General features: G+C 41.0%; 1 protein-coding gene across 1 annotated transcript in view; it reads right to left on the reverse strand.

Annotated features, from left to right (window-relative positions):
- Positions 1-16,447, reverse strand: part of ttc7b (tetratricopeptide repeat domain 7B) — a 303,169-nt gene that overhangs the window by 248,783 nt on the left and 37,939 nt on the right. The window contains exon 4 of the mRNA XM_041214518.1: positions 6,231-6,364. Within this exon, the coding sequence (XP_041070452.1) occupies positions 6,231-6,364 (134 nt within the window). The remainder of the gene's footprint in view (positions 1-6,230; positions 6,365-16,447) is intronic.

Genomic DNA, 16,447 nt, shown 5'->3' on the forward strand with positions numbered 1-16,447 from the left:
CTCTCTCAGATACTCAGTTGTGCCACCAGGACACCACTGCTCCAAATGCCCATAGTAAAGAGTCACCAACCTTGAGTGTCTCCTCAGATCTTCTTGCTTCTCACAAGCCCACTTTGCCTTGAGTCTGCCTCTTGCAACTTTCTCTCTCTAAACTTGAAGCCGTCCTCTCTGCTCCTTGCTTTCGCTTCCACTGAACAGGATCTTGGTCCAGATTCCTGTCCTTGTTCTTGGACTTGACTTAAAGATCTTCTTGGGACCTTTCTCTTTTCCCTTTCGGACCTGTTCCCTGGTTTCTGGGACCTTCTCCTGTTCTTATAGGAAATCTGCTCTCTCTGCAGTTCTCTCTGCTATGTCCAGCCTTGCCTGGCTCCAACTGAACTAAAATTGCTTTCTGTTTCTCTCTGCCGCTGTGTGCAACAGCCCAGTTTTTTTGACCTTGTGTTTGCCTTAACTCCCCTTCAAGAGTCATAAAACGTTATTAACATGCAGGCACTTTTTAAAGTGAAACTAAAACTCAAGGTCCCCCCCTTTCTTAAAACCAAAATATAAATTAAACATAAACTTAAAGCTAAAACTCATTCCTAACACCCACATATACAAATATAACTTACTTAAACTATGTCTAGTTCCCAACAGTATGCAGGTACAGCAAGTGATTAGGAAGGCAAATGGAATGCTGCTGTTTATTGCAAGTGAAATTGAATATAAAAGTCAAGATATTTTGTTACAGTTGTACAGGGCTTTGGTGAGACCACATCTGGAGTAAAGTGTACAGTTTTGGTCTCCTTATTTAAGGAAGGAGATAAATGTGTTAGAAGCAGTTCAGAGAAGGTTCACTCGACTGATCCCTGGGATGGGGGAATTTATCTCATGAGGAAAACTTGGACAGGCTGGGCCTTTATCCATTTATTCATTTAGAAGAATGAGAGATGATCTTATTGAGGCATACAAGATCCTGACTGGACTTGACAAGGTGGACACAGAGGATGTTTTCCCTTGTGGGAGAGACTGGAATGAGAGGACACAGTTAAAAATAAGGGGTCTTCCATTTAAGACAGAGATGAGGAGAAATTCTTTCTCTCAGAGGGTTGTTAGTCATCGGAACTCTCTTCCCCAGAGAGCGATGGAGACAAGGTCACTGAATATTTTTAATCCAGTATATAGATTCTTGACTAATAACGGAGTCAAAGGATGTTGGGGTGGAGGGGAGTAGGCAGGAATGTAGAGTTGAGGCCACAATCAGATCAGCCATGACTTTATTGAATGGTGGAGCTGGCTTGAGTGGCTGGATGCTCTACTCCTGCTCCTAATTCATATGTTCGTATCTCACCTGAACAGCACTTTAACAAACCATCCCAATCCTTTCCATTTCATGTTCTTTTCCTCTTTAAATGCTGTTTATCTGTAATATCTTCCAGCATCATGAAAGGTTCACACCCGCTATGTCAACTTATCTGCTCTTTCTCCAGGCGCTGCCTGACTTGGCTGAGTGCTTCCAGTGTTGCTGTGTACTATTTGCATGCTAGATCATCATTTAAAATATTCTACAAGAGTTTGACAACTGCTTCCATTTATATAGTACTTTTAAACTGATAAAATGACCATAGGTATTAACAAAAGTGTTGGCAATAATAATTTTGACACATAAGATATTAAGACAGGTGACCTAAGACTGGACAAAGAGGTAGGGTTTAAGGACCGTTTTAACAGAGGCAAAGTCGAAAGGTTTAGGGAGGGAATTCCAGAGCTTAGGCCAAGGCACAGCTGCTAATGTCAGAGTGATTAATAGTCCAACAGAAGTTTTCAACCATTATGCATGATGGAGAGGAAGATAAAGGTGCCCGGGGCTTCCACAGCAATGAGGCAGTCTTTCATTGAATGTCATTATTTTACTGACAGATCAGCATACCTTGTCATACAAATTAGAAGGAAGGGTGGGGTGAACAGTCTCTCTCTATCTCTCTCTTATACGGAACATGTTTTTCATGGTTCTATTATAGTTTTTTGTCATTCTTACCTTCTAGATTCCACCTCAGGAATTGGTTTCTGTAATGCTGCATAGTATACAGAGTCCCAGACCACAAACCCCACTCTTCTTAGCCTTGCAAATGTTAACTTTTCAAATATATATCCAAATCCTTTTTCAAAGTTACTGCTGAATCTACCATCCTTTCAGACAGTGAATTCCAGATCATAACCCGTTGTGTAAAGTAACTTCTCACCTCACCTCTAGTTCTTTTGGTAATTACTTTAAATCTGCATCCTCTGGTTGTGGGTGCTTCCATCAGTAGAGAAACATTTCTCTTTATTTACTCTTTATTCTCATCATTTTGAACACCCCTATATAATTCTCCCTTAACTTTCTTTGCTTTCAGTCAAATCATCCTAACTTCTTTAGTCTCACTGCTTGAGTTTCTATGGTTGGCAGGGAGCCCAATAACCCAATGGCTCTATCTTAACATTAAGCAACGGCACTGACGTGGAGAGGTAGTGGAGCAGAGCGCTGTGTACGTACTCAGTGACATAAGTAATGAGCTCGAGTTTCCATAAGTGGTACAGACAATCCTTCTAGGGTGAAGCATCTATGAAGGTACATCCTGAGGTGAGTTGGGCAGATGAATGTTTCACTTAGGCATCAGTTTTAACACCTGACCTACCTGTGGGACTTCATTTAAACAGGGAGTTTATTGATCGCCAATCCATAAAATGGAGGAAGGTTGTTGGGCCCTTCTGGACTCTTAGAGATAGTGTCATCATCATCAAAGGGATAAGTGTAGGAGGATATCTAGGAATACTCTATACATCCTGATTTCTGATTTGAAAAAAATGATAGCAAACTCAGTCTGTATTACATTTGATGGATGCTGTTGCTACTAACAATTCAAGTTGCTTTGGATTACAATATTACCAGTTAATAATTACCAGGTGTAGCTTTTGCTTTTGGAAAGTTGTCGATAATAGATTTTAAGAGCAAATCTTTGGTCTGAATATGAACATTAAGTCACTTATACCACTTTCCCAAGAGCTGCAGTGCAATTTGTGATTTTGCATTGTTCTGGAATCAAAATAATGAGCAGACTTATATGGCAGGAGCACCAAGGGTGCAGTCCGACCTTGGTTGACACCTGGTGTCGGGAAGTTGCTTACAGAGCTTTGTGACATTCTACATTGATGCACCCTCTCCAGGCAGCCAGAGAGAAACATAGAGAGAAAGTTTGGATGCAGTGCGATTCAGGTGCAGAAAGTGGAGGGTAAATGGCTACATATAAAAAATCAGGCTTGATCCAATTGAATGCACATCAGGCTCAAGGGGCTGAATGGCCTATTCTTGCTTCATCATCCCTAAAAGATTAGCACCCATTTTTCCTGTGCAATGCATCTGTTTCTTGTGGTCTATCTCAGCATGAAATCCAGGAAAACCTATCCTCCAGCACTGCTCTTGTACCAGGTACAGGTACTTGCGGGATAACCACAGCGTTATTGTGTTGATACAGAACTACACAGGCAACATGACCAGCTCGGATTAGAGTCACAGGGGATCTCAGATTGTAAAGATCATATTTTTGTGCTCAGTGACATTGCCAAATGTTAAGTTCTGTGACTGTCTCAAGAAATTCTCAAACTAAATGGTAATATAGTGACACTTTAGTTCGACAATCATTCAATTTGAATTTTCTGCTTACTCTAAGCAAGTTCATACCTATTTGATTTAATTTAACTAAAATACTAGGATAACATTCCCTTAAATACGAAATTGGCTTGAGCTCCTTCGGATGCTTGTCGGAAAGGTTTTAGAAAAATCATTAGCTTGACTATCCTGAAAGTGCTTCATTTAACTGAATCTACCAAGTCAGAAAATTTTCGTGGGCCATTTGCTTCACATTTTTAATTAGTTAGCTTAAATTTTTTATTTGGTGATTTATAGTCCCACCAAAGATCCGGCTGAAAAATTGTTTGAGCTAATACCCTTTTTTCTCCTTTTTTTGTTACATTGCCGTAGCCATGAAGTAGCCTACTGAGCCAGCAATCTAACTGGCTAGAAAAAAAGACATGAATTTAAATTTCATTGCACCAGCTCTCTCGTAAGTGTCTCAAAGACACCACATGAATTAGTGTGAAGTGACAGTTAAATAGGCTCGTGAGAAAGCCAGTATTGCACACCGAGATTCCATAAACAGAAGGGAGGTAAACAAAATCCATTTTTGGTGGTCTCAAGGGTAGCATGTTAGCCAGCAAACGAAGGAAACTAGGACAGTGCGAACTTTAACCTATGCCTGAATGACCACCTAATTGAATGGTGTGGAGGAAGGACATAAGAAATATGAGCAGGAATAGGACATTCAGCTAGATCATTGCTCAACTTTGACATCACTATTCTGCCCTATCCCCCATATCCCTTGATTCTCAGAGTCCAAAAATTTCAAACTCATCAGCTAAGCATCCACAGCCCTCCGAGACAGAGAATCCCAAAGATTCACAACACTCTTGAGTGAAAGCATTTCTTCTCACCTTAGTCATAAATAAGCAATCTCTTATCCTGAGACTACGATCTCTGGTTCTAGTCTGGGGATACCTCCTTTCAGCATTTATCCTGTCAATGTCTCTAAGAACTTTATATGTATTAATGAGAGGAATCTTCCAAATCCCAGAGAATATAAACCCATTCTGCTCTCTCTCTTTTTTTAGGTGAGTCCTCCAAACTAGTGAACTTTTGCCTCACCCCCTCTAAGATAGCCCAAAATGCACACAGTATTCCAGGTGCGGTCTCATCAAAGCCTGATATAACTGCAGCAAGTCTTCCTTGTTTTTATACTCAAACTCCTATGTAATAAAGGCTATCATTCCATTTGACTTCCCAATTGCTTGCTATACCTATGTATTAACTTCCGGTGATTTGTGATCCCTTTGAACATCCAGCCTTTCATTAAAAGTGACGAAAGGTGTGGGCATGAAGGATGGAGAGAATAAAGGAGGGGGAAGGGACAGAAAGAAAGAGTAAAAGCATTTATGTAGTGGTTTGTTCCACCTTTTGCAAGTCCCAATGTGCTTTAGCACGGACTTTTTTTTCCTTCATCGTGTTAGCAAACAGCTGCCGAATTGTACATAAGGTTCCAAAAACGGCAGTGGGATGAATGACCATTTGATCTGTTTTTGGTATTATTAGGTGAGGGAGGGATGCTGGCCAGTTGGGGAAAAAGGTATAGCGATTCAATAAGAAGAATGAAGGTGAGAATCAATGGCTGTGTGCAATCTGGAGGAATGCAAAGTGGAACTGTCAGCAAAAGATGACCATAAAGTCAGATGACATGCGGAGAAGGACTGAAAGATAACCAACAGGAAAGACTTATTAGAACTTCTCCAGAAAAGAGAAGGCTGAAGGGTGGCCCAATAAAGATTCTTAACGTTATGAAAGAGTTTTTTTTAGGGTAGATGTAGCAAAGATGTTTCCAGTTGTGGGGAAGTCCAAAAGCTAGAGGCCATAAATATAAAAAAAGTCACTTATAAATCCAATAAGGAATTCAGCAGAAAAAATGTTGATAATGTGAAACTTGCTACTACATGGAGTAACTGAGACAAAGTGAGGCAAACATGAGGGAGAAAAGAATTCAAAGATATGAAGATAGGGTTACTTGCAATAGGGTGGGAGTTGGATGCGCAGCATCAATACTGGAATAGGCCAGTTGGGCCGATTGGCCTGTTTCTGTGCTGTAAATTCTTTATAATGTTTTGAAGGAGGACTGGATTGGGAGGATACAGCTTTGGAAAAACCGGAAGTTAAAGGAGAAATAGCAGGCCATCGCCAACTGCACAAACAGAATACTCTGAGATTAAATGAAATAATTGTGTGTGAGGCTTAAGTGAGAGGCTGCATGCCAGTTCTCTGTACGGTAGTGCAGGGTGCCAGTATTCAGGACAATAGTAGATGACTGTTCAAGATGTTGAAGAGCAGTATTTCTCAAAAACACAACACATTAACAAGATGACAATGGAATGACCATTAGTAAAATCATCCTGCCTATTGGCAACTGGTCAGAACTTTCAGGTAATGGTTAATTTGAGCAACTTGCAACTTGTGAAAGTACCGAAAGCAAGGGGAGTACTTAGAAGGGATCACGTTCCTCAGAGATTTCGATGAGGGACAAAACAGAATTAAAAGCACTGTTATATACAATACAGATCAGTGTGATCCTATTAACATTAGCAGTAAAACCCAAGCAGATTATTCTTACCCTTTCAGTTTCTTGTAAGTAAAGCAGAGCTATATCACCGGCTTTCTCATAACATGTAATTATTTCTTGTTCAGTATCAGGCTGCAGATCATTTCTTGGCGATGCTGCTGTTACTAGCTTCTCCAGACACAGACCTATGAAGAGAAAACATAATTAGATGTGCTCATTTATAAACTGAACTGGGTCTGACTCCCTCAGTGGCACAATGGAGAAATGCACCAAGCTGAACTGAACACTCCATGACCCAAGATTTGATTGCAAACCTGTAATGCTCCGATTAGGACAGTGTTGCAGGGACTATAGATAAAAGCAAAAAACTGCGGATGCTGGAAATCCAAAACAAAAACAAAAATACCTGGAAAAACTCAGCAAGTCTTTTAATGTTTTTTCAATGTATTTCCATCCATTGTTTTATCTCTACCTTTTAGCCTTTTTTGATTCCTTCAGCCCACTCCACCCCAACTAGGGCTATCTGTACCTTGCTTGTCCTGCTTTCTACCCTTAATTAGCACATTCCTCAGATAATATCACCACCTTCAACACCTCTTTGTCCTTTTGTCTGTGACATCTTTTGGTTATCTCCACCTATCACTGGCCCTCTATCCAGCTCTATTTGTCCCACCCCCCCTTAAACTAGCTTATATTTCAGCTCTCTTCTATTTTTACTTGGTTCTGTTGAAGGGTCATTCGGACTCGAAATGTTAACTGTGTTCCTCTCTGTAGATGCTGCCAGACCTGCTGAGTTTTTCCAGGTATTTTTGTTTTTGTTGCAGGGACTATAATCGGTTTCACACGAGAGGCTTGGTCAAGGAATGTGGTCAGGAGTTTGCATTATCAAATTATATTGCGCATTCAACTTAGAAAATACACCCCAAGCTTCTTCACAGGCATAAAAGGAATAAAAAAGATCAGCTCATGAAGGAAATATTAGGAAAGGTGAACAAAATTTGGTCAAAGAGGTGGATCTGGATGATGAGGGCCTTCGAGGAGGAGAGAATGATGGTGAAATTAGAGGGGTTTAAAGACAGAATTTCAAACTTTGAGACCTCTCATAAATGAGAAAAATAATAATTCACACTGTCTCTTCTGTAGGTAAACTTGCTTATTTTTGGAATTACCTTTCTTTAAAGGCTATACCTAAAACTGGCCTCTTGCATCTTAGCTTCCAGCTCTAAGCTCAAGTCCAGGCCATAGCTGAGGCCCACACTTGGTAGTTTCCTGACTGACTGCCATGTGTTTCTTTATTTTCTTTCCATCTCACTGTTCCCAGCATTGGGACAGCTGTGTCTTCAACCCCTGTAGATTCGTCACCCAAGCCAACTAGTTCTTCTCCCAAGAGTATATTCTCAGCAGGCAGCTTACATAGGGCTCACATAAAGAGTTCTGTCGAAGGGTCATGAGGACTCGAAACGCCAACTCTTTTCTTCTGGATGCTGCCAGACCTACTGAGTTTTTCCAGGTAATTCTGTTTTTGTTTTGGATTTCCAGCATCCGCAGTTTTTTGTTTTTATCTCTGTGTTTAATTGACTGCCACTGCTCTTCAAGAAATGCCTACCTCCTTGAAGAAGTTCTGTTCGTCTCTGCGACAAGATTTCCGCATCTCTCTTTTGCCTTTTTCACCTTCATTGCTTTCCATTTCTCTACTGGTGGTTGACAAGGTGTTTTCTAAAATCCGCTTTCACAGCCATATCTCCTTTCTCAGTGACTGTCTCCGTCTCCGAATTACCCCACGTGGATTTCAACTGAAATTCCACCCCTCATGTTTCGAACCCACCCAGGATTACAGGTATTTCCGGGACATAAAACGTTTCTTGGACTGCTGTTCCCGTCGCATCCTGAGATCCACACTCAGTGCCATGCGCCGCCATATGAACACACTCGACCTCTCCCTCCAGCAGCACCGCCGTACCCTTTTTCAAAGCTGCGCGTGCCCCCAGTTTCATTTTATTCTTCGTTTCATCCGACGCCTCAACAAGAAACTTTTTCTCTTTCTCTCAAGTGCTAAGGAACGCAAGCTCCAACAACTCATCGACACCAACACCCATCTAGGACCCTCCACCCCTGCCTGTCCCTCCGTCCCCACCCCATCTTCCAATCCCAGCCCCAGCTGTGTATTCACTATACCCCCTGACCTTCCCCTCTCCGATGCTGAACGTTCAGTGCTCAGCAAAGGACTTAGTTTCATACCACTACGCCCTCACATTAATGAATTTCGGGCTTGGCACGATGCTGAACTCTTCTTCCGTCGTCGTCTCCGGGCTCACTTCTTTGGGCAGGAGTCCTCTCCCCGTTCAACGGATCCTTTCACCCACCTCCAAAATTCTCCCTCCACCTGGACTCCTCCCTCTGGATTCTTACCTTCTTTTGATCTTTTCATTGAGAACTGTCGGCGCGACATTAGTCGTTTCAATTTCTCTGCTCCTCTCACCCATTCTAATCTCTTTCTCTCTGAACTTACTGCACTCAGTTCTGTCGAAGGGTCATGAGGACTCGAAACGTCAACTCTTTTCTTCTCCGCCGATGCTGCCAGACCTACTGAATTTTTCCAGGTAATTCTGTTTTTGTAAAGAGAACTACTCTTGTCATAATAGGTGTGACAGCTTTGTTAGATGTTGGTAAACAGATTGCTCCTATTCTTGGTAATCAAGGAAAGCAAATTGTGTTTGACTAACTTAATAAGTACTTCGAATGAAGTAATGGAGAGGACTGATGTTGTGTATTTTGATTTTCAAAAAGTGTTTGATAAGGTACAACATAATAAACTTGTTAGCAAAATTAAAGCTCAGGAGATTAAAGGGACAGTGGCAGCATGAATATGGAATTGCCAAGGGGCAGAAGTCAGAGAGTAGAGATGGATGGTTGTTCTTCAAATTGGAGGGGATTATAGAGTTCCCTAGGGGTTGGCATTAGGACTACCGCTCTTTTTGATATATATTAATAACCTGGACTTGGCTACACAGAGCATAATTGCAAAATTTACAGATGATACAAAATTCAGAACTGTAATATTGAATGAGAAGGATAGTAACAGATTTCATAGGCAGACTGGCAAATTGGGAAGACGTGACAAATACAACTTAATTTAGAGAGATGTGTAGTGATTTATTTTGGAAGAGGCAGTTATAAACAAAATGGCATAATTTCAGAGGGTGTTCAGATACAGAAAGATCTGCGGTGCATCTTTGAAAGTAACAGGACAAGTTGAGAAGGCTGTTAGAAAAGCAGGTGGGAACCATGCTTTTATAAATAGACACAGAGTATAAAAAGTAAGGAAGCTATGCTAAACTTTTAGAAAACACTGGTTAGGCCTCAAGTGGAGTCTAGTGTTCAATTCTGAGCACCACACTTTAGGAAAGAGATCAAAGTCTTAGAGAAGTTGCAGAGAAGATTTACCAGAATGGTACAAGGAATGAGGGACTTCAGTTATACGGACAGCTATTGTATGATGTGCCTGCATGCCACTGTATTGCAAAGATGCTCAACAGAGCAACAGTTAATGTGGGACTGAAGAATAGCCCACGGTATGATGTATAGAGTCAATAGATTGAGAGAACAGTCTAGAAAGAACACTCTGGAATTAGCCGGCATGGTGGTAACAGCATCATGCATGACCATACCTTGGATATGTAAATATTAAAAGGTTAACAATAAGCGGTTCCTGTTTAAACATACAAGTCTCAAGATCTCATTGTTGAGACACCACAGCTGGCACCAGAATACAACATGATTTGATAAAGTTGTTTAAAATCCTGATGGTTTGGATAGAGTAACTAAGGAGAAACTATTTCCAATGGCAGAAGGGTTGGTAACCGGAGGACATAGATTCAAGGTATTGGCAAAAGAGCCAGGGGCAAGGAAACTTTTTTTTTTGCATAGCAATTTCTTGTGATCTGGAATGCATTGCCTGAAAGTGTAGTGGAAGCAGATTCAATATGAACATACAAAAGGAAATTGGATAAACACTTGAAGGGGAAAAATAAATAGGGTTATGGGGAAAAGAGCAGGGGAGTAGGGATAACTTATAGCTCTACCTATGATGTCTTAAATCCTCCATTCCATGCTGTATCATTCTATGATTCTAGCTTATTGCACCCATTTGAATCCAGCTTTGAACAAAGCATATCTGAACTGTGTCAGTTCACAGTAGGATCAGGTAGATGTCCAAAGTTGCAAATTCATGTCCAGGACTTTGAAATCCATGCAAGTCTGGAGTGTGCAATGTTGCTCTGAATCTGGCATGTAATGTAAACAGGCTGAATTCTGAGCACTGCAGCCCCACCAGGTGGTGAAGCCACATGTAGTGACAGCAGTTCTGAAATATAAACGGTTTTTGAGACACTCATACAACACCAACTTCCAGCAACTTTGCTCAAAGGTTGCCATGGAAACTGAGTTGTTAACTACCATGATTTATTCATTTTTTTTTCTAAACAGCATACCGCAGTAAAATATTTTGACTAGAAAATGACAGCAAGTGCTCAGCATGGGGTAGTTGCCATTTGGCATAGAAGACTCAAATGGCCCCATTTATACATTGTGATGGCTTTAACCATATGTTGCCATAGGAACTCAACATGACCAGACAAACTTTTTTCTAAACAACCAAGCTTCACAATGTTTCTTACAAAATGTGACTGCAGTGATATTTGCAACCTTTTGGCAGCACCTTCAACTGCAGGACCGATTCTAACGACTTGCCGCATAATTTGGAACATCATTCACAACAGCATGCAGTTAGTAGACCCCTTTAACGTAGAGAATATGCTAGGCCCTTCACAGAGGGGAAATAAATGCCGAGCGATAGTGGGAGGGCTCAGGGAGTTGGTCAAAAACAAGCTTTGAAAAAGGCATGTTTGTGGAAGCCCTTAAAGTTGGCAAATGGAAAAACAGCAAGGTTTTTAAAGAGTGTCCCAAAGAGGGAGTCCCAAACTTAACCTATAGGGTTAAGTTTTTCTGGGAAGTGTTCCCAATTACAATCTCTAATTGCTTGACTGTAGAACAGTTCCTTATTTTAATTCTACATGTCTGTTCTAGTTGCTTAGGCAGTCTGGTGATTGACAGCCTTTATTTTCTCCTATTTCGCATAAAACCAGTTTACAACCCCCCAATACGTCATAAATCTCCCTCGGTCCCTCCAGAAAGCACATTTAATTATATTAAAGCTTGCAATATGGCCCATCACACTTTAAATGTGCCCTTTGCTGCACCAAAACAACACCTTATGATTTATTTAAACTTCTCAGGAACCAGTTAAAAGAAAGCACTTCATTCCTATTCACTAATTCTGATTGGCTCACGCCTCCCAGTAATGAACTAAAAAACCCTCATCACTAACTGTTTACTTTGTTCTCCCAGAACATCACTCAGAAGTCCCCAACTCACCATCAGAATTGGTTCTGGAGATCCACTGGTATTTATCATTCTCCCAAACCCCAAACCCAAACCTACACCTCTGGAGAGGCTGCATCTCAATAAATATTTTCATAATATTTAAAAGTAAAAGCCTGCCAATAGTCAGCATAAAATATAGTAAGAAAGTTCAAGCAACCTTTCCTTCTTCACTCCATTTGCAGCAGTTGCCCACTCCATCCTTTCCTGACGCCTTTCCTCTATGTTCAGTTCAATTGTGGTCCACCTCTGCAAGACTGCCTTTGTGCTTCTCCACCATTGACTGCTTCCTTTCCCTCTGCAAGGTCACCCCTGTAGCATCCAAGATTCCTTCTTTGGCCTCTTCTTTGTCCTTATTTGCACGTTGCCTCTGGGCAGCATTATCTGAAGTCGTGTGGTATATATAGCCTGACAGCATCTTCAACTCAAATTTGTCTGTCTCTATCGTTACCTAAACTCATTGTGGCTAAAACACTTGTCCTGACTCAATTTTTCCTAGTGCTTGGGTGAGATGTTAAACCAAAGCCCCATGTGCCTTTTTGGGTGGGTGTAAAAGGCCCTATTGCATTATTTTGAGGAAGAGCATTCTACCTGGTGCACCTGAACAACATTTATCACTTCAGCTGTTTTTTAGTGATGTTGATTATCTGATCAGTATCACATTGCTGTTATTGGGAATTTTCTGTGTGCAAATTAGCTGCTGCACTCTTTACATTACTACAGTGACCACACTTTGAATGTAATTAATTAGCCGTAAAGTGCTTTGGGATGTCCAGACTTTGTAAAAGGTTCTATATAAATGCAATCGTTTTTTTTTGCCTTTCCAGGGTCCTGAGCTGAGCTATATGCTGTAATACAATCGACTGTCTATTGCCTGTGTCTTGCCCTGTGCTTAACCTGCTTGGACATGTCTCCTGTCCTTGTCAATCTTCATTTCCAATTTGCGAAAATCTTAATCCTCATTTTGTAAATTCTTCCATACTTTCACCCCTCACCTAAAAGCTTGTTGAATTAACCCAGTGTCTCTGCCAGTGTGCTCATTGTTCTAGCCTGCTGTGCAACTGACCCGCTCCACAACTGGTGGCATGCCTTGATCCCTCTCTTTGGGACAAGTGGCAAGATCATATAGTTGATGAACAGCGAAGTCAACCTTAAAGAAAGGACTTGCAGGTATATAGTGCTTTTCATAACTTCAGGACATCCCAATTGTTTTTGAAATGTAAACTCTTGCGGAAAAGTGGCAAGCAATTTATGCACAGCAAAGCCCCATAAACAGCAATGAGATAACGGCTAGCATTAGTGATGGTAATTAAGGAAGAAATATTGGCTAGGACACCGGGGAGAGCTCACTCCCCTGCTCCTCTTCAAAATTGTGTCACAGAACCTTCTATGCCCACCTAGGGGTGCACTGTGGGCTGTGGTGTTAAGTGAGGTTTTCCACAATTCTCAGACCACTTCAGTTGGTAAATGGAAAATTGATGAGCGAGAGATGTAGTATTTATTGTAGTTCATTGAGGGTCATAAAACTCCATTCTAGCAATTCAAAAAATGATGTTTGATAGAAGAATCTCCCTCTGCCACAGTTAAACCACATCAGTGGAAATTCACTCAATTCCAGTGCCATCTCCTACCCTCCAGTTTTATTTACTGCAGTCAGTGTTCGTCAGATTTCACACATGCATTTACTGTCTCTTTGAGGGTGAGTGGCAGAAAAACCCTTTTAAAGAGACACAGCCTTAGGAATTCTGTGAAACCTCATGGTTTTATCGTGTGTGCAGTAATACTACGACTGGGGCTTACCACTTCAGGCATAAGCCGAGTATCATGGAGAGATTTCCCACGCTGGGCTGAAGTACCTTCTTAGCGCTCACCCATTACAGGTCCTATTCCAACCCCATCATTCTAATTGATACTGCAGTTCAATCCCTTACTCTCAATTGTTTCCTTTGCCGCACAGATTTTTTGAAAGTTTGCGCTCGTAACTTCTAAAAAAAAATTAAAACAACCCAAATATCACTTTATAAAAAATTTAGAGCATGAAATGGAAGCCCATCATTTCTATGCCTTAACACTTCAGCTATAAGCCCAGCATCACAGATTTCTAAAAACTGATGTTCGTATGTTTTAAAAAATTAAAACAACCCGAATACCATTTTATAAAATTTTTACAGCACAAAATGGAAGCTATTTGGCCCATCATACCTATGCCAGCTCTTTGAAAGAGTTACCAATTACTCCCCATTCTCCTGCTCATTCCCTCAGGCCTGCTTCGCTTTCTAAGTTCATTAAAATCTCCTCCTCCATCCACTCACAATATTCACCATGCCACTGAATGACACTCAAAACTTTCCATCAGGTATCTGTACTTTATTCAAGCGATTGACCATCATACAAGCACCAAGCAGCTAATCGACCATCACAACTGAGCTGTCCTCTCTGCACATCTATCATATACACTTTCCAGCAGGGGCACTGGGTCAAGAGCAGAAAGCCAACCAAACTCACACGGGGCGATGAGACAACTTCTTTTCTTAATTCTTTCGTGGGATGTGGGCGTTGCTGGCATCTGGTGAAGCATTTGTTGCCCATCCCTAACTGCCCTTGAGCTGAGTGACTTGCTAGGCAGTTTCAGAGGGCAGTTAAGAGTCAATCACATTGCTGTGGATCTGGAGTCGCATATAGAGCAGGTCAGGTAAGGATGGCAGATTTCCTTCCTTAAAGGACATTAGTGAACCAGATAAGCTTTGTCCCCCCAAACAATTGATAATAGTTTCATGGTCACCATTACTGAGACTAGCTTTTCAATTCCAGATTTTATTAATTGAATTTAAATTCCACCAGCTGCCGTGGTGGAATCTGAACCCATGTCCCCATAGCATTAGCTTGGACCTCTGGATTACTAGTCCAGTAATATTACCACCATGCCACCATCTACCCAATTATAGACCTCCGATCAGTAACCAGGCTGAGATCACGGGAAAAGGATGAGGCCATTCAGCCCCTTTGATCTATTCTACCATTTGATTAGATCATGGTTTATCTGACCTTCAATCCCATTTATCTGCCTTTGATCCATATCCCTTGATACACTTACCTAACACCCACAGCCTTTTGAGAAGAGAGTACCAGATTTCTACCACCCCTTTGGGTGAGGAAGCGTTTTCTGATTTCATTATTAAAGACTTAGCTCTAATTTTACATGTATATCCCCTTGTTCTGGAGTCCCTCACCAGAGGAAATGGTTTCCCTCTAACTAACTTATCATTTTAAAAACCTTGATTAGATAAACCTTTAATCTTCCAAAAACATATGGGGCACAAGCCAAGTTTATGCAACCTGCCTTTATAATTTAACACATTAAGCTCAGCCATCATTCTGATGTACCTGCCCTGTTCCTGAAACCCAGTCACCCCTACAAAAGGTCAAAATATTCTTCCTGAGGTGTAGTGCCCAGAATTTAACTTTTAAAAAAAAACAATGGGGGTAAAATTTAGCAGGGATGTAATGCCAGAGGAGTGAACTGACTTGGATGAATTTTCCTTTCCATAATGGACAGCCAAGCTGCTTTTATTCATTTTACGCACCCCCACTGCCCCCCGACAACTGAATTTAGTGTCTTTGATGTAAATAATGGGCCTGTCTGTGAGAAAGTCACAGCCAAAGGTTGACATTTGGAGTCATGTTGGTGACTGGTTATGGTCTCACGTTGGCCACTCTCCCACACCGATCAAAAATCGAGCAGACTCTTCATTACCCAATCAGATGATCTTCAACTTCAGCTTTCATTCCATTTCCAATATTTTTATGACTAATTGGGAATTCACAGGTTCAAAGAATACAAAAACACTTGATTGATTGCAGCAGTGTCCAGAAGGTTAATCTTTAATTCCTGGAGATTCCGAGCCAGTCCTGGAGGATTGGCAACCCTATTATCATTACCCATTAGATAATAAGTACAACCTAAAGCCTCAGTCGGTAGCTTTCAATATAACATGCGTTAGGTTCAAAGGCATAGTTAAGTCCTGTTGAGGATAGCGTTTCCCAGCACAATTTGCAACATTGAGGGCAAGGATTACAGTTCAGACATTATCCACCAGACAGATAAGCTTCTATATTTCAAAATAAAGATGGAGCCTTCCAACATCAGAATGGACGAGATACAGCTAACTGCAAATATCAATCTTATCTATAGCATAAAGATACTGCGACTGGATTGTACCATTATCTGTCATATGGACAGTTTAATAAGGATTTTATGACAAAAGCTCGTCAGAACTGCGACTACACCGGATCCCATGGAGACACAGTACTTGTAACCATGGCAACACGATCTATGACAATACAGAATTTTAATGGGACGACTGATGAACAAAATTTAACCTTGTGCATTCTCACCAGCCTGTTCAGGGTACATATATCCAGCTAATTAATCTTAGAATGATAGAGCACAGAAAGAGGCCATTCCTCCCAGTGTGTCTGTACAGGCTCTATCTAATTAGTCCCAATCTCTGCTCCTTCTCCATAGCCCTGCAAATCTTTCCTCATCCAATTTTACCCTTTAATATTGAACTGCTTCCACCACCTTTTCAAGCACTGCATTCCAGATCAACATCACTGATATAAAAAATTCCCATTCATTCCATTCTTTCTTCCTCTATTCCTCCCTTTCCTGAAACATTGTCATGTTCATTATTTTCAACAATGAACTGTTTAAAAGCCTTGAGTGAAGAAATCTGGAAATATTTCATATTTATAAGCAACAGAATAAGCCAAAATCCATCTTTCATTGTAATCAGAAAAATATGAAACTGTTTTTGTCACACCCACAT

The sequence above is a fragment of the Carcharodon carcharias genome, chromosome 20 (assembly GCF_017639515.1).
Source record: "Carcharodon carcharias isolate sCarCar2 chromosome 20, sCarCar2.pri, whole genome shotgun sequence".
In the NCBI taxonomy this organism is placed as follows: Eukaryota; Metazoa; Chordata; class Chondrichthyes; order Lamniformes; family Lamnidae; genus Carcharodon; species Carcharodon carcharias.